This window comes from Hemiscyllium ocellatum, chromosome 9 (assembly GCF_020745735.1).
Source record: "Hemiscyllium ocellatum isolate sHemOce1 chromosome 9, sHemOce1.pat.X.cur, whole genome shotgun sequence".
Taxonomy (NCBI): Eukaryota; Metazoa; Chordata; class Chondrichthyes; order Orectolobiformes; family Hemiscylliidae; genus Hemiscyllium; species Hemiscyllium ocellatum.
The window spans coordinates 57,600,657-57,627,188 of NC_083409.1; the positions used below are offsets into that span (position 1 = coordinate 57,600,657).

At 39.3% G+C, this 26,532-nt stretch overlaps 1 protein-coding gene across 1 annotated transcript in view; it reads left to right on the top strand.

The window, feature by feature from the left end:
• Window positions 1-26,532, top strand: part of dnajc6 (DnaJ (Hsp40) homolog, subfamily C, member 6) — a 139,947-nt gene that overhangs the window by 13,584 nt on the left and 99,831 nt on the right. The window contains exon 3 of the mRNA XM_060829766.1: window positions 26,394-26,532. Within this exon, the coding sequence (XP_060685749.1) occupies window positions 26,394-26,532 (139 nt within the window). The remainder of the gene's footprint in view (window positions 1-26,393) is intronic.

The following is a 26,532-nucleotide window of genomic DNA, read 5'->3' on the forward strand; positions in this document are numbered from 1 at the left end:
CACCTTACTAGTTTAAATCCTCCCAAGCAGTTCTAGCAAATTTCCCTGCCAGTGTATTAGTCCCCTTCCAATTTAGGTGCAATCTGTCCTTTTTGTACGGGTCACTTCTATCCCAAATGAGATTCCAGTGGTCCAAAAATGTGAATCCTTCTTCCATACACCAGCTCCTCAGCCATGCATTCATCTGCTCTATCCTCCTATTCCTGCCTTCACTAGCTTGTAGCACTGGGAGTGATCCAGATATTACTACCCTTGACGACCTCCTTTTTAAATTTCTGCCTAACTTTCTCTATAATCTCCCTTCAGAATCTCAACCTTTTTCCCTTCCTACATCATTGGAACCAAAATGGACAATGATCTCCTGCTGGCCCCTCTTTCCCTGTGAGAACATTCTGCACCCTCTGAGATATCCTTGATCCTGGCACCAGGGAAAAACACACCATTCTGCTTTTTCTCTGCTGGCCACAGAAATGTCTGTCTGTACCTCTGACCACAGAATCCCCTCATCGCAATTGATCTCTTGGAAGCTGGCATATCCTTTGTTGCATTAGAGCCAGTCTCAATACCACAAACTTGGCTTTCCGTGCTATGTTCCCCTGAGAATCCATACCCCCCCTACATTTTCCAAAACAGCATACCTGTTTGAAATGGGTATATCCACAAAAGACTCCTGCCCTAGGTGTCGGCCTCTATCACCCTTCCTGGAGTTGACCCATCTATGTGACTGTGTATCTGAGACTTTCCCCCCTTCCTATAACTGCCATCCATCACATACTGTTGCTGTTGCAAATTCCTCATCGCTTCTATCTGTCTCTCCAGCTGATCCACTCGATCTGATGAGGTTCGTGTCCAACAGCATTTATGGCAAATATAATCCACAGTAACCCTTAAACTCTCTTTAAACTCCCACATCTGACCAGAAGTACATATCACTGCAAAGGCCATTTTTGCTCCTTCACAATCTACAGACCCAGAAAATAAGTCTTATTCCTGTACAAACACTGCCCCAGGTTAAATTAATAGCTATGGCTTATATTTTAAGGTTAATCAAGAGACTTCTCTCCAAAAACACATAAGCAAGAAAGAATCCACTGTACTCACTACTGCAGCCTTTCTCTTGGACAGACTTAAAACAACAATTAACTTATCTGATTCTGTGCTGTGAACTTCACCCAACAGTTCCTCTAAGATTTGTTGTGAATTTCACTGTTTGTTAATTTTCCCAGATGCACTCCGATGTCCAGTGATACACTAATTCAAACAGCAAAGTCTCCCCGTCTCCCCGTCTCCCCGTCTCCCCGTCTCCCCGTCTCCCCGTCTCCCCGTCTCCCCGTCTCCCCGTCTCCCCGTCTCCCCCTTTGTCTGCTCTTCTCCTTTTTAAAACTGTTGTTTTGACTTTTATTTTCCAAGCCTTCCTGTATGATGCTCAGCAACAAAGGAGTTGCAATTTCTGCTGAATAATTGTGCAATTATCAGTGAAAGCCTCCATCACAAATTGGAGACAATGTCATTGAAGCAGTTGAAGATGGATTAGCTTTGGACACTATCCTGATGAAATGGACTCTTGTGATGCAGTGGAAATGTCCCTATCTGTAGGCCAGGAGACTCCGATTCAAGTCTCTCCTGCTCCAGAGGTGTATAATAACATGTCTGAGCCAGTTGTTTAGAAAATATCTATCCTGATGAAGTATTGCAGAGATGTCCTTGGACTGAGATGATTAACCTTCACAGCCATGATAACCTTCATTTGATCTAGGTATGACTTGGAAACCCATTGCCCCCAAGAAAGTACTATGCATGCAAACTGTTCGCTGATCCAAAAATTGATTTCCAGTTTTGGAAACAGAATTTGGAAAGTGTAATTGCTGATCTACATGAATCTTTGCAACAGTGACCTTGGATATGGAAAAAAAATTGCAACATGAAGAATTTGGCTCCTTACTGAACAGGTAACTGTGTGAAACCATAACCTGACATCCATCAGTATCCTTAAGAAATTCTCATTGACAAAGAGGAGGTACTGAGTGGTCTGGCAGTCTTGATAGTAAATAATTCGGGATGAAACTTATCCCAGGTTGTTGAATGAAGCAAGGGAGGAAATAGGGGAATGGCCATTATCAATTCCTGTCTGACTATGGAAGAGGTTCCAGACAACTGGAGGACAGCCAACATGGTACCATTATTCAAGAAGGGAACTTGGGGTAAACCAGGAAGGTATAGGTCAGTCAGTCTAACCTCTGGTGTGGAAAATATTGCAAGCAATTCTGAGAGACAGAATTGATCTGCATTTGGAGAGACAGGGACTGATCATGAGCAGTCAGTATAATTTTGTTAAGGGGAGATTCATGTCTGACCAACTTGATCACTTCTTTGACAAATTTAAATCAGATGTGTCGCTGAGGGCAGTGTAGTCTACTTGAACCTCAGCAAGGCTTTTGTTAAGGTCCTGTATGGGAGACAGATGGTTCATGGAATGCAAGGATACTGGACTAATTTGGATCCAGAGTCGTCCAAGTGGCAGGAAACAGAGGATAATGATTGGTGTTTTTGTGACTGGAAGCCTGTCTCCGGTGGGGTTCTGCAGATTTAAGTGTTGGAGCTGTTTGTGGTACACATGGGGAAATAAATAGACTTGAGTGTAGGAGCATTGAATGTTAAGTCTACAGCTGATATGAACATTGGGGTGATAAGCAGTGAGGAGGATAGCTTTAGAATAAAGGAGGAATGTAGATAGGCTGTCCAGTGGCAAATGGAATTCAATCTGGATGAGTGTAAGGTGATGCACTTTGAAAGGATAAACAAAGCAAGGGAATACCTGATGAACGGTTAGGCCTTGGAAAGCACTGAGGATCAGAGGGACCTTGTTCATGTTTACGTTCACTAGTCCCTTGAGGTAACGGGGCAGGTAAAGCAGTTAAGGAGGAGTATGGGATACTTGACTTCGTTCACTGGCAGAGAGTTTAACAGTAGGGAAGTTATGCTGGAACTGTCTAACAAGTTAGTTAGACCACAATGAGAATTGGAATCCATTTTGTAAGAGAGAGCTTCTGGCATAGACTTGATGGGTTAAAGGACCTTTTTATTTGTGCTGTAGATCTGAGTCTGTTTAACCCTTCTGTCTGTATAATTGTGTTGTGACAACATCCATATCTTCATTATGTTCACATTGTGCAAAAAAAAAGTTTGTGCCGGTGGTGGTCTCTCTGGCCACAAGGGCAGTGGGAAGTGAGTTCCCTGTTAATTATGTGAAATCAATTTCCTTCTATATGTATGAAAACACACTTATGATTTTGCTGCAAAGAACAACAGGAAATCATTTTTTGATGTGTTAATTTGCAATTGCTAGTGGTGGGTATTTCACATAAAACTGAAAAAGTACGACTGGGAAATAAACACTTGAAAATGGGGGGGGAAGTATTGAGACTTCTGGTCAAACACCAAGGATCTGTGCCTGAGTGTACAGTATCTGAAATATGAGCAAAGTTTTATCTTGCAGGTGGTCACTGGACTGATGGTGTATATTTCTATTTTAGATTTTCAGCAATTAGATTTTTATGGAGCAAAGTTTGTCCCCTTTTCTATTTCTCACAACTGATCTGCAAGATGACTAAATAGCTTGTGGTGTTACATTGAGAGGATGACAGATAATTGTCTTTTTCATAAAATGGTAATGTTACTGAAGTAAATGGAACTACTGAAAAATATGGAAGTAACATTTTAAGGGGATTGATGAGCTGTTGAGCAATCTAATTTGGTTTTAATGGACCTGAGAAAATGGGGGTTAGGGTGTTTCTAATTCTCATTCCTATTACAAAAGTTGAGGGGCATGGATAGGGTAAATAGAAAAAGTCTGTCTTTTCCCTGAGGTTGGGGAGTCCAGAACTAGAGGGCATAGGTTTAGGGTGAGAGGGGAAAGATTATAAAAGAGACCTAAGGGGCAACTTTTTCACGCAGAGGGTGGTGTGTGTATGGAATGAGCTGCCAGAGGATGTGGTGGAGGCTGGTACAATTGCACCATTTAGAAGGCATTTGGATGGATATATGAATAGGAAGGGTTTGGAGGGATATGGGCCCGGTGCTGGCAGTTGGGACTAGATTAGGTTGGGATATCTGGTCGGGTTGGACCCAAGGGTCTGTTTCAATGCTGTACATCTCTATGACAACAAATGCAGCGAGAGCAATTTTAAGTGAAGTCGGGATTAGTTTCCAATACTTTTTTTTCAATAGCCCCATCTCGAGAGCTACCGCGGGAAGCGAATAAGATGTTACAAGGTTGGGCATCACTCGAATCGTGCCCCTAGGGATAACACTGAATAAAAATCATAATGACCGTCAATGGAGAGAAAATGAAGCTTCTCGGATTCGCGTTTGAAATATCGATTGCAAGATATCCTATTTAATTACAATGAATGCTTGGAGCGATATTGTTTTCAAAGACAAGACCAGATTGCAGGCAGGCGGCAGGCAGCTAGCTGAAGACTAGAGGTGACCGCCTCCATGAGCTCTCTGGCAAGGAGCCAGGCGGAAGCTCCGAGAAAGATCCGTTAAAACCCAAAAAGCAGCCAGCCGGATAGCTTTACAAATCCAGAATCGTACCGGGTGGCTCTTTTTTCCTTTATTTGATTTCCGTCCCTTTTTTTACCCGGAACAAAACCCGCTCCCGGCTGCTTCAAAAGGCGTCAATTCATTGGACAAGGTGATGACAGGCTCTTCCCTCTTTGTCTGTGAACCAGCTTTCTGGTGACCTTTTTTTTAATTCTCCCCTGGTGCTCCATGAGCCTTCTTGGAAACTATCGCAAGAAGACCAATTATGACGGTTATGAATCTTTGCATTTGGTGGACAGCAGTGCAGGGGATTTGGACAGGAGGCTGCCAGCAGCTGATGCGGTCCAGACGGTGAACCCAGCGACAGTAGCTCCAGCAGCGAGCGGCCCATTTCCGCAGCCAGCCCGCTGCAGCACCATGGACAGCTCAGGTAACTGCTTGCCACCACTTGTGGCCATGCGCCGGTATAACTTAGGTGTATCTATTGATTGATAGTACCAGAAGCCTTGTGTTCGCTTATTTTTTAAAAACCCTTTGCACCTATGAGCACAAACTTAATGTGTTTCTCGTGCATTTCTTTAAATGAAACCAGCCGCGTCGGATTATCTCCTATACGGCAATAATGCCGTCCTATGAATCTGTTAAGATTAGTGATGCTGGAAAAGCATAGCAGGTCAGGAATTCCTGATTAAGGGCTTTTGTCCGAACTGTCAATTTTCCTGCTCCTCGGATGCTGCCTGACCTGCTGTGTTTTTCCAGCACCATTCTAATCTTGACTCTAATCTCTAGCAATAGCCACTTTCGCCTAATATCTTACGATTCTGTTAGTCATTGGGGTGCAAATATTGCCTTACGTTTGCTGCTTTAGTGTTTTCTGAGCAGGAGGATCAATTACAAGAGACCATTGTTTAACACACCTTTCCATAAATTGTTATATTTCCTCATACATAGTTACCAATTTAGCTAACTATGTATTTTTTCCTGACAGTGATTGAGCAATTCCTTTTTTTAAAAAAAAACATTTCAGGGAGGACAATGATATGACCACATCTGGCAGCTGTGGTATTAGCAACCTCTGCTAGCAAGGTACTTTGGGTAAAAGTAGTTTGAGGTAATTCATGTTATCAATCTTCCTTTTTTTTTGTCTTAGGCCTTCCACAAACTAGTGGCAGAGGATCCACCACTGTATTCTAGCTAAAAAGAGGCACTGTCGCTGCTCTTTCATGAGAAGGTTTATTGCATAACAATAACAATAACTATAAATAGATTTGGTGAAGCATAATTACTAAAGAGGGTACAAATACATCTGCTCCCTTCAAAAGCTGAAGTAGAATTCCTTGATTCTACTTAGTTTGCCTCCATAAAGTGTGCGTAAAATCAGTAATGCAAAATGAACATTAACCCCTTCAGAATCATTGCCTCATATAACAGGCACTGCTGTGCAACAACAAATGGTGTACTTTAGTGTCCTTTTATAAACTATGGTATTTTATATCTTACTACACTTTTGTTTTTGTCTTAGTTGTTTCTTGTGTTGAAGTTTGGTTCACTACTATTTGTAGACTTATTGATTTTGTAAAATTTAAAATTGTATTAATAAATTTGACTGCTTATAAACTAGTTGAGCAACAAATCTACACTGAAATAATTTTGTAATGATCCTTTGTCCCAGTTGAATGATCTGGTGCAGTTTATCTAGATATACATAAAGCCAACAGCTATGATGTTGCCACCTGATGGTCTTTGACACTTTTACCCCCTATTTGCAGCCCAGGTACTGAAGCCAATTATAATAGACCATAAGACATAGGAGTGGAAGTAAGGCCACTTGGCCCATACCTCTACCAATGCTGTTAAAGAGAGCATAGTAGTGATTGAGTGAATTCTACTTTTGTTTGTTTACATATTGAAAAGTATCAAATCTGAATATTTAATAGACTTAGACTTGGCTTTGGGGTGAAAGCTGCATTGTTTTCAGTTGAAGTTTTGGATGTGGGGTGACCGATAACCACCTTGTCATATGCAACCTGTCAATATAGATCCCTGGATCAGAATAAAGATCTGGGATACTGATGAACTGACAAGTCCAAAGTTCTGGCATTTAGATTCTATGGGCAGGGCTCCAGAATAAGATAAGGATGAAAAAACCAGGAGATGTTGTCAATCCTAGGTATTTAGTTCATTTGTTTCTTTTCCACATCAATGATTAATTCAAAACATAACAGTTGCAGCTAAAGGACACCTGTACAAGTTCCTGAGATGTCGCTAATTTACAAGCATGGAATTATGAACTGCAGTATTTTGGTATAGAATCGTGACCAATATTATGCTTATAAAGGACAAATTTTTGTGGCTTGTGGAAGGACTATTAATCATAACTCATTATTAAATGAGCTGAGTTATATACTTGAAGTGTTACAATTGCATATAGAATTCTATTTCCTTTGTTTTTTATCTGAGAATTTTACACACATGAAAAACTGTCATCCTGATCCATTTTGTTCTTTAGTGAGTGGCATATGATTCTGTTATGTTGCAGGTGCTGGCTTGAAACCAAGGCTTGTTCAAAGCTATTCAGTGCTGTCAGCATAAACTTGTATAACTATCCTTTCATCATTCAGCACTTAAGTGGATCTGAACTCGCTTGTGGGTGTCTATATGATGGGGCTTGTGAGTATGAGGAGAGCCTTCCTTTGGCAGCAGAATTTTACATCTTAATGAAGAGCCACTGTAACATCCTGTGAATTAAAGCAAAATAATCTGGTTAGTGGAAATCTGAATCAAAACAGAAGGTGTTTGAAAGCATCCATGGAGGAAGAATTAACGTTTTGAGTCAAATATTACTGTTCTGCAGAAGTATTTTTGCCAGCACTGAAATATTTGAAATTAGTGTCGTAAGCCTGACTGCATTTTTAGATTTTCTTTTTTATATGAACTAAAAATTGTGACTACTGCTTCCTTTATTTTTAGGTGCTCTTGTTCCAGTTGCAAAAATGCATTGTGGTGGCATCTGGAAGTTGTGCAATAGCTTTCATATAAAATGACATCAAAACATAATCCATTATTTTGCATCATAGCATAGTGGCTCAGCCATTAAGTATTTCTGCTTTATATCCATGGTGATTGTCATCCAAAGGAAAAGGAAACAAAAAGAACTTTGCATTTATAATGCTCTTTTCATGTCCTCAGGATGTCCGAAAGGACTCTACCATTCAAGTACTTTTGAAGGATACTCTCTGTTGTAAAATAGAAGTATGACAGTTTACATACAGAAAAGCCCTAAAATCAGGAAATTGATAGGTGGCCAGATAAATTTGGTTAAAGGATAAATATTGGCCAGGGGTCCAGCTGAATTCACTTATAGTTCTTTGAATAGTTGGAATCAAGTTTGCTACAATCTCTGAAGAAAGCAGCTGGGATGTTGGTTTGACTTCTACACTGTATAACACATTTGAAAATGTAGCACACTCACAGCATTGAACTTAGAGCTAATGGTATATAGGTGCACAATATCATGGATGACAATTTTGTCTCTGACATTCATTTGCTTAATTTCTGAAAGGAGATTGATGAGAAGTGTTTCAATAGACCAAGCTTCCATTCTAAGGAATATGGGGAGAGGGGTAAAAAGGTACAACCTTGTTGAAACATTGAAATGACTTACCTAATATCTTTTTGGCTTTTAATAGGAAAGTTAAGCTTGACAACATCTCAGTACTTGAGACTTATTGTTCCCTTTTAGTACACCTTGTCTGTCTTTAATTTTCGTTAGCACTATGGGGCTTCACTGTTAAACTAGTTTACACCTTGAATACAGAACCAATTTACTTTCCTCTTGTCCTCCTTGCACTCTCCCTCTTTTCTCTATTTCATAGAAATGTGCTCTGTCTCTTTTATTCATGTACTTTGTGTCATTGTCTGCTGCCATCAAAGTAATAACAACCAGTAAAAATTGACTAATTTCAAGGAAATATAGTACCAATAGGTAATCATTGGATAAGAGCAGAAAGTGCTTGTGTTAAGTATTTAAATATGTTGAGCAATTTTGGATTCCAAAAATTGATTATTCAACTCCTTGACCAAATCGCACTGTTCAAACTGTCTCAAAGCACCAACTTAAATGAGTTTAACATCTAAGTTTTCCAGCTATTTGATAGAACATTTGGATTTAATATGAAAAATTAGTCTTGCAGTCCTAGGATATATTTCCCACAAAATAGCAATGAATGTAATTGTGTACACATTGTAATCCTTGAAGCTGTAGGATGGGCTGCAAATATGAAATTTGATGCATATCTTTCTGAATAAGTATACAAAGTGATTCCAAAGAACTATCTCAGACTCTTGAAGTTTTATACTCCAGTTTGAGACTTGTATTTCCAAAGATTCTCAAATCAATTTTACAAGTAGCCTCTGCTAACATTTTGGATTTACTTGTATTTATTTTGGTTCAGCGTAAGGATCACTCCGTTAAGCCAGACATTTTGCTACACAAACTGTATGATATATAATAGCTTTGTTCCGAACATGCCATCATGTGAATTGGGAGAAAGAGACTTTATAAGATCATGGCTGATTTGATTATAACCTTGAAATCACTTTTCTACTGCCCTTAACTTTTTAAATCCCTTTCTTAACAAGAATGTAGCTCTGCATTAGAAATATTAATGGATTCTACTTTCATTGCCTTTTCAGGAAGCATTCCAAAGACCCATGATTGAGAAAAAAATTGCCTAATGTCTGTTTTAAATGGGAAATCCCTAATTTTGAAACAGTGACGAATAGTTTTAAATTTTCCCACAAACCCCCTATCAACCCCTCAGGCTCTTCTATGCTTCAATTGTTTTTCCTGTCATTCTTCTCAGCACCAGTGGATACAAGCCTAGCATGTTGGAACCTGTCCTCCTAAGGCATCCCAATAGTCTCACCAGTGCCTTGTATGACTGAAGCTGAATGTCCCTTCTCATGTTTTCAATTCCCATCACAATAAATGGTAACATTTTATTAAGTTTCCTAATTAATTGCAGTGCCTGCATACTAACTTTAATTCATGCGTGAGGACTGTCAGATCCCTTAAGCATCTCAGGCCTGCATTTTCTCACCATTTAGGTAACTTTATTTAATTCTTCCAGCCAAAATGGACAGTTTCACATTTTCCATATTATACTGGATTTGTCCACTCATGTAACCTATCATTTGTTTGTAATCTCATGTTCTCTTCCCAACTTAATTTCTTGCCTATTCTGGAGTCATCAGCAAAATTGGCAACCATACCTTCTGTCTCTTCTACTAAGTCATGGATATATATTGTAAACTGTTAAAATCCTAGGACTGATTGCTATGGCACACTACTCATTCCATCTTGCCAACCTGAAAAATGTATTTATGCCTACACTCTTCTTTTTAGTCAATCTTCTATTACTTTATCCTAACATCATGAGCTTTCATTTTCTGCAATAGCCATTGATGTGGCAACCGAAGTGCAATTTGTCCCCTGTATCCAAAGCACATACTGTTTCCTCAAAGAACTCTCTAATACTTTGATCATGCTAAAGCAAAACTGGAATTACTGGATGTCACAGGGTAACCTCTCCACTGGCTGGAGTCATATCTAGCTCATGGGAAGATGGATGTGATTGTTGGAGATAGGACATCTCAGCTCCAGGATATCTCTGCAGGAGTATGCCCAACTACCTTCAGCTGCTTCAGCAATGTCCTTCCCTCAATCAAAATGTCCGAAGTGGGAGACAATTGCGCAATGTTCAGCACTATTTGTGACTCCTCTGAAACAGAAGCAATCCGTGTTCAAATGCAACAAGATCTGGACAATATCCAGGGTTGTGTTGAAAAGTAATAAGTAACATTTGTGCCACATGCGTTCCAGACAATGACCATCATCAATAAGACGATATAACCACTGCCCCTTTGACATTCAAATGGTGTTACCATCACTGAATCCCCCATGATCAACTTCCTGGCAGTTAATATTGACCAGCAACTCAACTGGATTGTCACATTAACACAGTGGCTACGAGAGCAAGTCAGACTAGGTGGACTCTGGTCAATAATTCACCTGATTTCCCCAAAGCCTGCCTACAATCTACAAGGCAGGGGTGTGATTGAATACTCCCCACTTGACTGGATGGGTTAAGCTACAACAATAATCAAAAAGCTTGACACCATCAAGGACAAAGTAGTCTGCTTGATTGGCACCACATCTACTCTCGCCACCAGCGCTCAGTGGCAGCAGTGTGTTTGATCTACAAAACACACTGCAGAAATTCACCAAAGATCTTTACATAGTACCTTTGAAACCCAAAACTACTTAATCTATAATGACAAGGGCAGCAGTTTCATGGAAACACCACCACTTGGAAGTTCCTCTCCAAGTCACTCAGCATCCTGACTTGGAAATATATCACTATCCCTTCACCAATGCGGAGTCAGATTCTTGGAATTCCCTTCCAGATTGCATTGTATGTCAACCCACAGCAGGTGGATTGCAGCAGCTCACCACCACCTTCTCAAGGGCAACTAGGGATGGGCAGTAAATTCACTTGGCATCCGACAAGTGAATTTGTGAAAAGGCACCGTGTTTTGTTTAATAAAGTCATGCTGACTCTGCCTAACCACCTTGAACTTCTCCAAATGCCCTGTTAAACTTACTAAATTGCTTCTAGTATTTTCTCACTGACAGATGCCAAACTAACTGGCTTGTACTTTCCTGCTTTGTCTCCCTCCTTTTTTTTTGTTTTGAATAAAACAGTTACATATGGTATCTTCAAACCTAATGGGGCTATCCCTGAATCAAATGAACTTTTGGAAAAATATGAACCAATGATGCATCAACTACCTCACCAGCTACTGCATTTAAAACTTGTGGAAGAAGTCCATCAAGAGCCAGGCACTTCTCAGTGCACACCTCCAACTGTTTGCTCAGCAATACTTTTTGTGGTGACTGTGACTTATTTTTTTCCCCTTGCCTTTCATTTCCTGATGTATTTCTACCTTCTGTGATATTGTTTATATCCTCTGTAGTGAAGATTGATGCAAAATTCATTTGCCATTTCCTCATTTTTTCATAATGAATTCACCGAGCTCACTCTCCATAGGATCAACATTCCCTTTGCTAACTCTTTGTCATTAAACACTTAAAGCAAGTCCTTTACGTTTTTTGTATTAATAGCAAACTTTCTGCTATTCTAATTTTTTTTTCCCCTCCTTTAATATTTTGGGCCATTACTAAGACAGACTAGGAGAAGCATCAATCATTTGACCCATCAACTTTGCAAAATTGCAGAAGAACCTCGATTATCCTAACGACACGGGCAGGGAGTATTTTGTTCGGTTAATCGAATGCCAGATAACAGTTTAGCCAAGCATTGGAACCTTGTGATCTTGTTTGGATAATCCGAAATTCAGATAATCGAGGTTCCTCTGTACTTTTTTTTTACCTTTTAACATTTCTAGTTGACTAATAGATGGTAGATCCATCCCTTGGAATATTTCTTACTCCTTTGAAAAGTAATGATACTATATATTCTGAAATATTCAATTAACTGTCTACCTTTTTGCATTTCTATTGATCAATTCTTTTAATTTAATTTAGTGATTTCCCTTTAGCCACCTCCTGCTCTTGTACTCTCTTAACTGTCTTTATTTAATTATTTAAGCAAATAATCCTGGACACATCCTCTCCTCTGTCCCGTAAACTGAATGTCCGATCCAGTGATATGATGGTTGCACTACCCAGGAGTACTTTCACCATGAGATCATTTAACTAAACCTATCTCATTGCATAATACCAGGTTTTGTACAGTCTGTATTCTTTAATTCACTCCAGGACATATTGTTCTTGAAAACTATCTTGAAATCATGTTTTACTGCTACTTGTGGATGTTTTTTTAAAAATGGCCATAGTTCAGCAGATTGCAGTGGTTTATAATTTTAGCTCTTCAATAGGGAAATAACAATGCAAGCCTTTACAAGTATTGATGTGAGGTAATGGTTCTGAAAGGGATGATGTTGGAGGCTGCGTTAAGCTCCACCCAATCTGGAGATATGTTGTGCACTTGGGTAGAGAAATGAAGAAAATAGTTGGGTCTTGGGAGATAAACCTACCATCTAGTTCTTGGCCCGGCAGTCATTTCCTCACCATAGATGGGAGGTGCACGTGAGGTCTCCGCGGAATCCTCAGCACACGACACTTTTGAAGGAATTGCATCGGTAATTCCTTTATGTCTGGCACCATCCGCCTCCATTTTTAAATTGAAGACCCTTAATGGGTTCTGATGAAATTAACTATTTTAATTAATCAGGAAAGGTTGGACTATTTTATATATGTCTATTCTGAGTAACTATTAAACTGACGCTGTACCTCTGTCACACGCACCCAATTACACCATATCCAGACTCTTTTCCCCCCACATAATATGGCATTCTTCCACCATCAGACTCCATTTCTCCCACCCATTCCAGCCTATCCTGAACATCTACACTTTGCACCCTGTCATCCTACCCAACTGACACTCTACCCCTGTACCTGGCCTCTTCTCATCTGGTATCCTGTTCCACATCTCCCAAACCCCTTCACTCCCAACACCACACTCTCCAAGCATTCTTCACTTCACTTATGTACTTCCAGCAGCTGTTAAAGTGGCTTGATAGATCTTTTAAATTGTAGAATAAGCCAGCTGACTGCTGTGAAGAAGGAAGCATGGTTTCCTTTCCTCTGAAAATTCTGCATGATGAAAGACTTCTGAGTGGAAGTACAGATCCGCAATACTGCGGAATCCCCTCTTGGAACTGCAGAGCCCCCTTTTTTTGACAAAAGCGGGGTCTGAGTGGGAGTATGTCTGAAATTATCCCTCAAAATCTGGCCAGTTGTTACTGATTGATGTTGTGAAGACCAGCTAGAACAAATTTATTTGTTTTTATCCTTTTGAGGATTATTAATTCCTCAACAATGACATCTAAGATGTCAACATAAGCTTTAGCTATTTGTACAAATATTCAATTTCTTTAAGAATTGTTTTTTTTTCTCTCTCTTAGTTACCCTTTTGGTTTTCTAATATTTCCCAGTCCTCTGGTCTACCACTTTTTTTCTCTGCAGCATTATATATCCTTTCTTTCCATTTGATACCACCCTTACGTGGTTAGCTACTGATGATATGCTCTTCTCATGGAATCTTTCTTTGTCAATGGAATATACCTGTGTGAGTAATGAAAAACTCCTTAAATATCTGCTATTGCTGTTTTTTTTTAAATGACTTTTTAATCCATTTTCCCAGTTCACTTTAGCTAGGTTTATCTTGTCCTTTTTTAATAATTGTATTGAAGATCAAGACTCTGGAGGCTGAGTTTAATGCTCAAGAATTGGGATTGCTGCCAACCTGTCTGAGTAAAATTTGTTAGTTACAAACCTGATGTTAACCTGTTGATCTACTGTAAATCCAAAAACATGAGCATTCATTTCATTTTAAAATGCTAATTAACATGTTTAAATATGTTAACAACACATTGTACCATGATTTTACATTCCTTGCCATAATGCAGTGCATGCATGGGCATTGCATTCAATGGAGTTTGTTTTTGGTCAGGGAGTGTCACAAAAATGGGTTTAACAGTTCAAACTGGGACTTCTCCTGAAATCATCATCACCAGTGCTATGGTGGATGACCTTGTCATTTTGATCATTTGACTTTTCACAACATTCAACATTGCATTAACCCCTTTGCTTAGGAAAAGCCTTAATCAGGAGGTGCTGCAACCAATATGTTCGAGAACGGAATTTGCGCTGAACATGGTTCTCAAGATGGGAATTGTACTTTCAGTGGGTAACTCCACGTGTGGTGAGGATGAGAAACAGACTGGCAGCTGTGTCTTTGATTATAATAAGACCAAACTGCTGCAGAGCAAAGGCCTTTGGAAGGGACTTGGGGGAAGGCAGGATCAAGCCAATAGAATCTACAGGATATATTTATAGCTGATATTTATAGCCTTTAGTCATGTCCAATGCCACAGGTTGTCCAGGGCAATCTGTAACCTACTGACTTTGCATTTAGTTGTACAGGCAGACACCTGATGCCTGTAAGGTAACAATGGTTCGGAAATTGTTCACCACAGTCCTTGCAGACCTCAGCTGGAGACGTGTGGGATCTTGCAAGCAGCCATGCAACAGTGCATCAAGGTAGTGATAATGACCTGTTCAGATATGCACATAGCCTTTTTCCTTTTGTAAGGGGGATGTTCTTTGAGACCTAGATGTCCTTGTACACCAGTCACTGAAAGTAAGCATTGCAGGTGCAACTAGTGCTGAAGGCAAATGGTATGCTGACCTTTGTAGTGAGAACATTTGAGTACAGGAGCAGGAATGCCTTGTTGCAATTGTACAGGGTCTTGGTGAAACCACACAGAAGTATTTTCTGCAATTTTCACCACCTTATTTGATGTCATGTGTTCTGGCTGTGTTGAGAGTGCAATAAGGTTTCCTCAGATGGAGGACTGATGAATGAAGGGAGTCTGGATTGGTTAGGACGATATGCACTGAAGTTGAGAAACTTAGAAAATCCTAACAGGCCTAGACAAGGTGAATGCAGGAAGAACGTTCCAATGACCAGGAAGTTCAGAACCAGGGGTCACAGTCCAAGGATAGGTTTGGGCTAAGACTGAGAAAAGAGAAATTTCTTCACCCAGTGATTAGATTACTTAGTGTGGAAACAGGCCCTTCAGCCCAACAAGTCCACACCAACCCGCTGAAGTGCAACCCACCATACCCCTACATATACCCCTTACCTAACACTACGGGCAACTTAGCATGGCCAATTCACCTGACCTGTACATCTTTGGACTGTGGGAGGAAACCGGAGCACCTGGAGGAAACCCACGCAGACACTGGGAGAATGTGGAAACTCCAGTCAGTCGCCTGAGGCGGGAACTGAACCCGGGCCCTGGTGCTGTGAGGCAGCAGCGCTAACCACTGTGCCGCCCACAGTGAGTGTTGCGCTTGAGGAAATCTTTGCTGTAGAAAGTGATTGAGGCCAAAATATTGAATATTTTCAAGAAGGAGTTAGATATAGTTCTTGGGGCTGCACTAATAAGAATTTATGGGAAGCCCATGCGAGATGTACAGAGTTGAATGATCAGCCATGATCACGTTAGAGGGTGGAGCAGGCTAGGAGGGGTGAATGATCTGCTTTGGCCCATATGTGCTCATGCCTGACAAACCAAAAGGATCCTGTCCATGAGGTCTGTGGACAAGCAGCTGTAAGCTGTGAAACATTGGGAATGAAATTCTTCCTATTGATGATTTAATCAAAACCTCCAGGGAGTACAAAATCCTGCGTTCTACTGTCACTAATATTTCAATTCCACACATTAAGTATCGTCTCCATTTTTTTTTGTTAGATCACTTTATGCAGATGTGTGTTCTACCAAGCTTCTGTTCTTCATCTTCGTACAACTCAACTAAATTCAGAATTTGGAATATGTGAAATCCAACCAGGATCCCACAGAGTATTTGGCCATCTCTATCTGCATTTCTTGTCAACCTTTTAAAATTTCATTTGCAGATACTGAACCAGATTCTTTTTGAAGGAATTCGTGATATCAGTCTGTTTACACATCTGTTGTCATTTTTTTTTTAACACAAGTGTATCGAGATTTTGAACTCCTACACAATACAGCCACTCTCTCTGGTTTATCTCTTGCGTCAATATCACGCAAACTTCTCAGTTTTGAAATGTTTGGGTGAGCTGGTGACTGGTTTCATGAGTTTATTAGTTAAGCTTGCCCAGTTGGCATGATGTGCTTTGAGAGCTTATTGTTACAAATTAAGGCAAGTTAATGGGTAATCTCCGTTGAAGAATTTTTAGTGACCTCACAGGCAGAATGTTACATTTTGACTTGATTAGAAGAAGAATGGCTGAAATCGTGTAGATATTTTTTTCATGTTAGGCCTCCCGGCAAACTGGGAATCAAATCCCTGCTATTTCCAGAGTTGGCTCAAAAGTTAAAGATTTCATTTAAAGTATGCAACTTTCCACAATTTGTCTTTTAGACTCCATTTGGCAGAGAGCATGGGCCAGCTTTCTGTAGATAATATACATGACTTTATTACAAATAAATAGATTCTAGGTACAGAAACAATTGTTATATATCAAATGGTTCACAATTATTTAAAACTCTTACTCCCTTTATAAACCCCTTGTGTGTATACCCCTGTGTGTATACACGTACACCTTGTTTTAAAAATGGTGTGGTAGATGGAGGGAAAGACTGGGAAGGTATTCAATGGTCCCTGTTCACAGGGTTTGCTGAAATGACCCTTCTAGACTTCTGAGGATGTACTGCTCGTTGAAACTCCTTCTAGAGATGTTTACACTTGCTTGCAGGAGGTATATGGGCACTGGATCATGCTTGGGCTAATCTGTTAAGAGCCACAGCTTGCAACAAGTGCTGAAGAAAAAGGCAAATTAGTTTTCTTGAGGCTTAGTGATTTTTACTGCAAAGCAGAAACATTAAGGTCTTACTACTTCTGCCAAGGATTTACATGCTCAATCTGTTTCAGCTACCTGGGAGCCAACTGCATTGTTGTTGGCAGGAGGAAGCCTTTGCCATTGCTCATAGTTACAGGAGTAAGCTATTCAGCCCCTCGAGCCTGCTCTGCCATTCAATAAGGTCATGACTGATCTGTGGCCTAACTCCTTATGCTTATCTTAGGCCCATATCCTTTTAACACCCTTGCTTAATAACAGATTTTCTATTTCAGATTTAAATTTAGTATCTACTGTTGATTTTAAGGAAGTGTTCCAAACTTCCACAACTGTGTTTAGAAGTGCTTTCTAACATCTCTTTGAATGGTATGGCCTTAATTTATAAACTCTGACCCTGGTTCTAAAATCTTAAACTAAATTCCTCTGGTTTATCTTTATCCAACTTTCCCTGTTGTTATATCCTGAAGACTTCAAGTAGATCATTGCTTAACCTTTCTAAATTCCAGAGAATAAAGGCGTAATTTGTCTAGTCTCTTCTCCAAACTTAACTGCTGAAGTTCAGGTATCCTTCCCTAGGTCTGGTGCCCAGGTCTGCTCTCCGTACTCTAAATGGAGTCTCACTGTAGTTTTGTGTAACTATAGCATAACATCTGTATCCCTACTGATGCAGGAGAGTGGCAACATTTAAACAATACTGTTCATTGTATTTGTAATTAATAAATGTGATAATAAATCAAATCCAGTTGTGCACCTGACCTCTAAATCTCTTTGGACATTCATTGTATTTAACTTTGTGGCTTTCTTAAAGAAAATCAGTCTGATCTGTCTGTCTTTTTGTTCCAAAGTGGATAACATCACATTGCTTGTATGAAAATCCATCTGCCTTAGTGGTGTCGATTCAATATCCTGTTGTAATTCTACCCTGTCATCAACACTGTCTACAATGTTATGTTGTCAGCAAATTTGGATGTTTGCCTTATGCTGTTATCCAAGTTAATGAATATTCTGAATAATTTGAGGCTCCAATACAGCCCTCCAGGACACCACTAGTCACGTACTGTCAACTTGAATACTTAGCCATTATTCCAATACTGCTTCCTTCCACTCAACAATTTTCCTATCCATGTCAGTAAGTTGCTTTCGTTTTCTGTGGGCTTCCACGTGAGTTGACAGTTTTGTGTGTGACTTTTATCAAAAGCCTTGTGAAAGTTCATATAAAAAAACATCCATTGACTTACCTGTATCCACCACCTTTTGCCACCTTAAATGAGGTTTGTTAGGCATGATCTACCCTTCAGGAATCCATGCTGACTCTAACTGAATTTTTTTGCAGTGATCAGTTAGCCTAGTCCTTGATTTATGGAGTGCAATATTTTTCCTACCACAGATTTTAGGTTAACTGGTCTGTGATTACCTGGTTTCACTCTTTCACCCTTCTGAAAGAATGGAGTGCCATCAACAAATTTCAATCCAGGGATATAACTCCTGAATCTAGGAAACTCTGAAAGATTATGGTTAGGGCACTGGCAATGTACACTCCTAATTCTTAACATTTATGGATTGAAACCAAAGGTCCTGAGGATTTGTCTCTTTTCAGTTTTATTAAATTCCCCATTATTGATGACTGACTTAAGCTAAAATTATTTAAACCATGTCCCTGATCCTGTTTTTTTTTTGTTTGGACTTCTGACCAGCTATCCTCCTCTTCTGCTATGAATACTGCAGCAAAACTAATCCTTTGAGCATGTCTCCTGTCTGCTATTTCTCATGGTTATTGACAATATTCCCACACTCTCTCTTCCATGCATATAATGTATACTTAACTAGCTGCTTTCCATTTTAGATAACTTTTAACATCTCTTTATGGTCTGTGGAGCAGTGACCAATTAGCAATCAGCTACTTGTTGTCAACATTGTCATTTAGTGTGGAAGTAAACCCTGCAATCCAAACTGTGCATGTCAGAAATAATCCTAAGCTAAACCAATCACACCTCCCTCTGCTTAGTCTTTTCACCTTTTAAGTCTTTCTCCCCTCATCTTAAATATATGTCCTGAGTCTTGAAATCCCTCCCACTAGGGAAAAGAGACCTGTTATTCATCTTGTGTGCGCCCTTCATGATTTTATAAACCACTGACGTCACACCCCAACCTCCTGTGCTCCAGTAATCGATATCCCAGCCTTTCCTAATAACTCAAACCCTTTTATTTATGGCAGCATCCCGGTAAATATCTTCTGTACCTTCTCCAGTTTAATAATATCCTTCCTATAACAGGGTGACCAGAACTGCACATGGTACTCCAGAAGAGGCCTCACCAATGTCCTGTAAAATCTCAACATGATGTCCCAATTTCTATACTCAAATGTCTGAGCAATGAAGGTAACTGTATTAAACGCTGCCTTAACCACCTTGTCTATATGTGATGCAAACTTAAAAGAATTTTGTACCTAAACCACTAGGTGTCTCTGTTTTACAACACTACCCTAGCTCCAATGCGTAGGTAACCGGTTTTCACAACTGCTTGAACAAAGGAAAAATAGGAATGGCACTGGCACTGTTACTTCCTGCTAAAAGTAAGATCTGTATTTTAGAACCTTAGAGTCACTGGGTGCTGAAAGTAGGCTATATTCGGCTTGAAGCAGACCCAGCAATATTCTGCTATTATCAAAGAAATTAGCAGACATCGTTATGATGTACATCAATGATTTTCTGTGGAACTTGAGTAATGTATGATAGATAAAATAAAAGGAATTTAAGGTTGGAAGTCAGGCTTCTGGAGTCTTTGAGCACGTAGGCTTTGACAGTAAGTAGAATGATTTGTAAATAGTGTGACTTTGGCTCAGCAATCTCGTGTAAGGTTTTGCTTGTGCCTAATAAGAGTCCAAGATGCTTTTGCATCCAGTGATAATGCAGATCGCTTAAGAAATTTGATGAGAGAGTTAAACTTGTTACACAGTTAAACCTAGATGTGATAGATCTACAGTACCTTGTATCTCAAACTTTGTCTACTTTAAATAAAAGAAGTTACTGGTTCCTAACCATATCATAATGTGAAAAGCTTTGTTCAGGATTGTAACAGGGTATACCTGAGAATATCTCAATAAATTGAGAAGAGTGAATGTTCATCTGATTTTATTTTCACTGTGCATTTTTTTGTACAAAGGTATTAAAATATCTGGTATCTTGATGCAGAGGTAGTGATGTGGCTGTGGTCAACCAAACAGAATCAATAGTTCTATTGAAACACTCCCTACCAAATATCTTGCATATTCACTTCCTGAATAACAATCCCTGATATTTAATTGGTTAGTTTTGCAGAGGCCAGTTTTTGCAGACCATGATCAGTGCAGTTGTGTAATTAGCAAGGTGTAAAAGTACAAGCATTTGAACAGTTGCTATCTGAACAAGCATGAGAAATTCCACTGATTCTAAATGATTGAACTCTGTCGAGTCCAGAAGACTGCACAGTGCCAGTTTCAAGAGTGAGATGCTATTCCTCAAACCTCAGTTTCATTGACCTCAGCCTATTATATACCAGTGTGAGATTATAATGGAGATTTAAAATAAGGAAGCAAAAGCTCAGTGTTAATGTTTATATATGGAAGGCAAAACCAGTAGAACAGTTGTGATGGAAACCGAAAAGATGGAATGGAATCATTTTGGCAAGTGTAGTGGAAGGAAATGTCATCAAGGGAGCTATGGGAATTGGTAGAGTTTGGTAGATGTTGCTCAACAGCCATTCCCAGGAATAGAGATCAGGAGGTTGAGGAAGGGAAAAACCAGTGATGAATAATTTGGAAATAAGGAAATGCAACTTTTCATGTTTTCCAGTTTGGGGAGAATGGGAAATAGCAACCAACAATTATCAATATATTGGGGAAAGAAATGAGGGACGGGACCAGAGTAGGAATTAAATATTATCCCAGAAAAAGACAAATACAGCCAGGCCCATTTGTATTCCTGGATTTTTTTTTATTTGACTCACTCATTGCTTCCAAGGAGTCCTTGTTCAAACTAAGAAAAAGTTCAAAAGAAGCTCAGCAGGTCTGGCAACATCCATGGAGAGAGTAATAGAGTTGACCTTTCAAATCCAGTGTGACTCTTTAGAATTGAAGTCTTCCAAAGAAGTTATTGGGAATGAAATGTTAACTCTCCCCAGATGCTGCCAGACCTGCTGAATTTCTACAACATTTTGTTTTAATCTCCGACTTCCAGCATCCACAGTATTGTAATTTTATTTTCTATGAACAAGTTCAGACAGGGGTTAGTGAATGAGTTGGTTGGGCCTCTGATCAAGAACAAAGTCAAGTGCTATCTGAGAGGTTAGAGGAACATTGGTGAAAATGAAAATTATTAACATGTTTATAAAATTGTCTTTGGCAGGTCAAATCTTTTGTGTCAGTAGAAAGTGGCACTTGTCCTGACATTACCACATTCATTTTGAATTCCTGAAATGGCTTGAGAAATGAATAGACTGGAGTCCATTTTGATTTCCCAAAGTAGCTATGTTCACCTTTTTAAGGAGCAGGATAATTGATCTTGAGCTGCAGCTTTTTACGATTGAGTCAAAAAAATGCTGAATTATTTTCCTGCTTAATTAGTAAATGTGCATCAAATAATCCTTGATAATTGATTTACATAATAATGACGTGTCCTGTTTCTATTAATTTTGTGTTGAGTCCTCTAATTCTGCATTGTAGTTTTGATCTTGGTGGGGCATTGGCTGAAAGAATAAGTGATATCTGTCATTACCACATTGTTTGAACTCGGGCACTTTGCTAAGTTCAAGGCATTACAGAAAAGCAAGTTATTGGCTTGGAGGCTGAGGGCTGACCTATATAGAGGTTTATAAAATCATGAGGGGCTTGGATAGGATCAATAGACAAGGTCCTTTTCCCTTGAGGTGGGTCAAGTCCAAAACTAGATGGCATAGGTTTAGGGTAAGAGAGGAAAGATATGAAAGGGACCTGAGGGGCAACTTTTTCACACAGAAGATGGTGCATTTATGGAATAAGCTGCCAGAGGAAGTGCTGGAGGTTGGTACAATTGCAAAATTTAAAAGGCATCTGGATGGGGATCTGAATGGGAAGGGTTTAAAGAGATGGGTTTAGAGAGATATGGATAAAGTGCTGGAAAATGGGACTAGATTAATTTAGGATATTTGGTTGGCATGTCCAAGTTGGACCAAAGGGTCTGTTTCTCCCTGGTGCCTTGATACATCTGACTCTGACCAGTAGTTAAAACTCTGTGTCCTTTTGGTTCCTTCTTCCCGCACCGAAATGAGGACTTGAAACATGGAGCATTGAGCCTGCTGCCTTATTAGCATTGTATACCGAGATTAATGTCATAAAATTATTAAAACCAGATGAATTGCAATGAGTATATATTCCAAAAATTAATATTGCATTTTCTGTGAAATGACATTATTAGATTGCTGTACACAAAGCAGCAACCTTGTCTAACTTCAAGTTGTACTTATTTTGCCAAAATGGAATGAACAAAATGAACTTGTAAAATATCTGTTCTTCCTGTTAGTTTTTGTTTAATTGGCATCCACTCCATCCCTGACTGATGCTGAATAGCTGCAGTGTGCACCATCAGTTTTTAATTTAATGTAGAGGCGAAGTTTCCACTAGTAGGAGAGAGTAGGACATGAGGGCATTGCTTTAGAGTGAAGGATAAACCTTTAGGGTTGAGAAGAAGAGAATTTCTTCAGTCAGAGTGGTGAATCTGTGGAACCCATTGCCACAGAGGGTGGCCAAGTCTGAGTGTAATTAGGACAGATCAAGGTTTATGATTAGAAAGGGCATCAAAGGTTATGGAGTGAAGTCCAGAGAATAAGGTAATGAAACATACCAGCCATGATCAAATGGCAGAATAGACTTGATGGGCCGAACAGCCTAATTCCACTCAGATATCTTGTGGTTTTATGATCTAAAAGATTTCGTGCCACTATTTCAGAGAGGAACAGAAGGTTCTCCCTGGTGCCTTAGTCAGTTTTTAAATCTCTTCATCCAAAAACTACAGTCTCGTTTGGTCATATTATCAAACTGCTGATGAGGGATGTTGTATGCAAACTCAGCATTCTATATCTGACATTGTAAGTGTGACTACTTCCCAGAATGCTATACTGGGTGGGAAGCATTTTTGAATGTTCTGAAGTTGTGAAAGGTGCTATATACCTAATTTTAAAACCAAATATACAACCAATGTAAACAGCAAAAATCTATACAGCTTTTATAGAGGTGACATCAAATTTTGATTTAAAAATTCCAGGTTCTTATTCAGAGCCATTTTAATTCCAAAGTTTAAATGCTCCCAGCAACTCAGATATATGTTTTATGGGAAAGTTCCAAGGAAGGCACGGTGGCTCAGTGGTTATTGAGTCTCACAGTACTAGAGACCCGGGTTCAATTCCCGCCTCAGGCAACTGTCTATGTGGAGTTTGCACTATCTCCCCATGTCTGCATGGGTTTCCTTCAGGTGCTCCGGTTTCCTCCCATGGTCCAAAAATTTGCAGGTTAGGTGAATTGGCCATGCTAAATTGCTGTAGTATTAGAGGAATGGGTCTGGGTGGGTTGCTCTTCATAGGGTCAGTGTGGACTTGTTGGGCTGAAGGGCCTGTTTCCACATTGTAAGTAATCTAATACAGGGTCACTGGATCCAAAATGTTAACTCTGAATCCTCTCCACAGATGCTGCTGAACTTGTCCAACAATTTCTGTCTTTGGATCAGTATTTGCAGATGATTTTCCTTCCTTTGTTCACAATTGTCTTCATTGAATTGAAGTGTGGTGCTGGAGGGCTGGTAAATTTCTAGTGACACCAATACTCAGGAAACGGAAGAGTGACAGACCAGGAAATTTCATGCCATCCAGCCTAATATTGATGGTTGGGGAATTATGGAAAAATAGTATCCACAGCAAAACAAAGTTGAATTTGGCAAGATGTTGGTTACCAGACAGCATGGATTAATTGAAGGTAGATTGTCTGTCTGATTTAACTTAATTAAATCCTTTGAGGTTACAGGGATAGGTGAATAAAAATAATGCATGTTGGACTTTCAGAAGTACCACACAGGAGGCTTGTTAAGTACAGGAAGGCCCACAGACTTAATAAGGGAATGAATAGTGGTAGGATGCTGAGTTGGTCCATTGACGAGAAACAGACCGAGGTAACAAATCAATGTTTTTCATATTGGGATGTGCTTTGCAGTTGTCAATTTTGAGTTTCTTATTCAAGAAAAACACGATAGAGAATGTGTATTACCCATATTTGGCTGAAGAGAGAAGCAGTGTAAAGTTGGAAAATGATAGGAAACTTTACAACGTAGCGGTCATTAATATGGAGGACTATAAACTTCAAGATTTAACTAGACTTGTCTATCAAATGTGGAAAAATATAGAGATGCACTTTGGGAGGACTCCTTTTAAGTGGCATGATTTTCTAAATTGTGGGTAAGCAGAATGTGGAGAAAGTGAGGTCTGCAGATCAGAGTCGAGCAATCAGACCTGGCCTGAAATGGAAATTCTCCTGCTCTTCGGATGCTGCCTAACCTGCTGTGCTTTTCCAGCAACGCACTCCACTGGTAAGCAGAACGACACTGTTGTCTATGTACACGCAGGTTAAAGCTGGTATTTTGTTTATAAATTAGCCAAAAAACATGGGTTAATAAAACAGAGGCAGCAAATATAAAAGCAAAGTGATCATGGAACCTGTTTTGTACAGAGGTCTCAGTTTGAGTGTTGTTGGCTGAATAATAATGGTGTGAAGACCTTAGCAAGGGGGACAGGTGGAGTTTACAAGAAATTTGCGAATGGGATTGCTGATTGATTTTGATTGAGAAGCTGTGTAAAAGTTGAAACTGTTCTCCTTTAGAATAGAAAAAGCAATGTTAGTCTGATGTGGTTTTTTAAAAAAAGACTGCCATGGAAACTAATTCGTTGAGTTGAACTTGTACTTCATGAAGAAATGAGCAAAAAAACACAGACTGTGGGACTAAGCATGACTGCTCTTTCCAAGAGCCAACACAAGCACAGCAGGCTGAATGACCTCCTTCTGTACGTACTTCCTACTCTTCAACTGCATAAAATACTTGTATTTGAAATGTAAAAATAGTCTAACAATGTAAAAAGCCTGGTACTGTCATTTTGAGTGTTTTTCTCATTTTTACCAAGGAGAAACCTTTTTGTCCAAACCTTAGGATCACAAGGTTTTTTATGTAATGTTGTGAACTTGTCTTGACTGAATAATTAACTATTTTAATAACTATTAAGTTTTGAAGTATTGAATTGTCATGTCATTTGCAAATAGCATCATTTGATAACTTCTCAAGGAAACACTTGCATTGAAGTGGAGGCCTAATTTTTTTGCTTTGGATGAATATTTCATCACTTTTTTTTCAAACAAATATAAACATTTGAAGCAAGACCATTGACTTACTTTGGTTAATTACATCTAATTGATCATAGATTTATAACTATTGCTCGAGAATCAGAGTGGTACCCTTAACATTTACATGGAAGTTAATAACCTTGATTAGGAGTAGTTGTATCCTGCAAAATTGATATCACAGGAACAAATCCAGTTTGCCATAAATTCATTTCATAGAAGTTCCAACCTCCAGGGAGAACCCTTTGTCTGTTGGACTGGAATATATTTGAATATAAGTTCGTGAGGGGAAAGTATGTAACTATAGTTCATTGCACCATCTGCTAGATCTCCAATGCGGTCAGTTTCAAATGTTTGTTTATAAACTGTATGCTTTAAATATGTTGGAAACTGATTGATAGATTATTGAGTAATTGCTTATGAGACATGGTGAGTCAATAGCGAAGGGTCCAAATCTCAAAGAATAACAATTTGGGATTTGGTGATCTTGCAATTCTATCTGGAAGTTCTTTTACTTTATTCGGTAGTAAATGTTTTCTATCTTTGTACTGGAGACTTTACACTTTATTTTTCCTGGTATTTGTGATTCCATAAATATCTCCAAATTTTACTCAGTCTTTTCAAAATTATTTTGCTCTTTCAACATCTTCACTTATTCTTGAACTTTTTTTTGAGATTTTTGGCTTGACCTGTCATTGATCAATAATGCTTTAACTCAGAAATAGGCAAGTGATTGTCCACACATGCCATTGTCCATCTTCCACACTTTGCCGAACCATTTTTAGCTAACTTTCTAAAGCAATTTTTTTGATTGCCTTTCAACACCAACTTCAATTTGTAACTGTTTTTCCATATAATTACATCATTTTAATTTTTAAAAAAAATATATCTTTTGACTTTGCCTGTCTTGCTGGAACTGGATTTTCAACTTAATCCTGTAAATGAACCATTTGCTGCTTTACTAGGCACTTCCTCTCCAGACATGGAACCTACATTTGGGGGAGGACTGCTGGACATGGTGAAAGGAGGAGCAGGACGACTTTTCAGCAACTTAAAGGACAACCTTAAAGACACCTCAACAAAGGTGATGCAATCTGTAGCGAG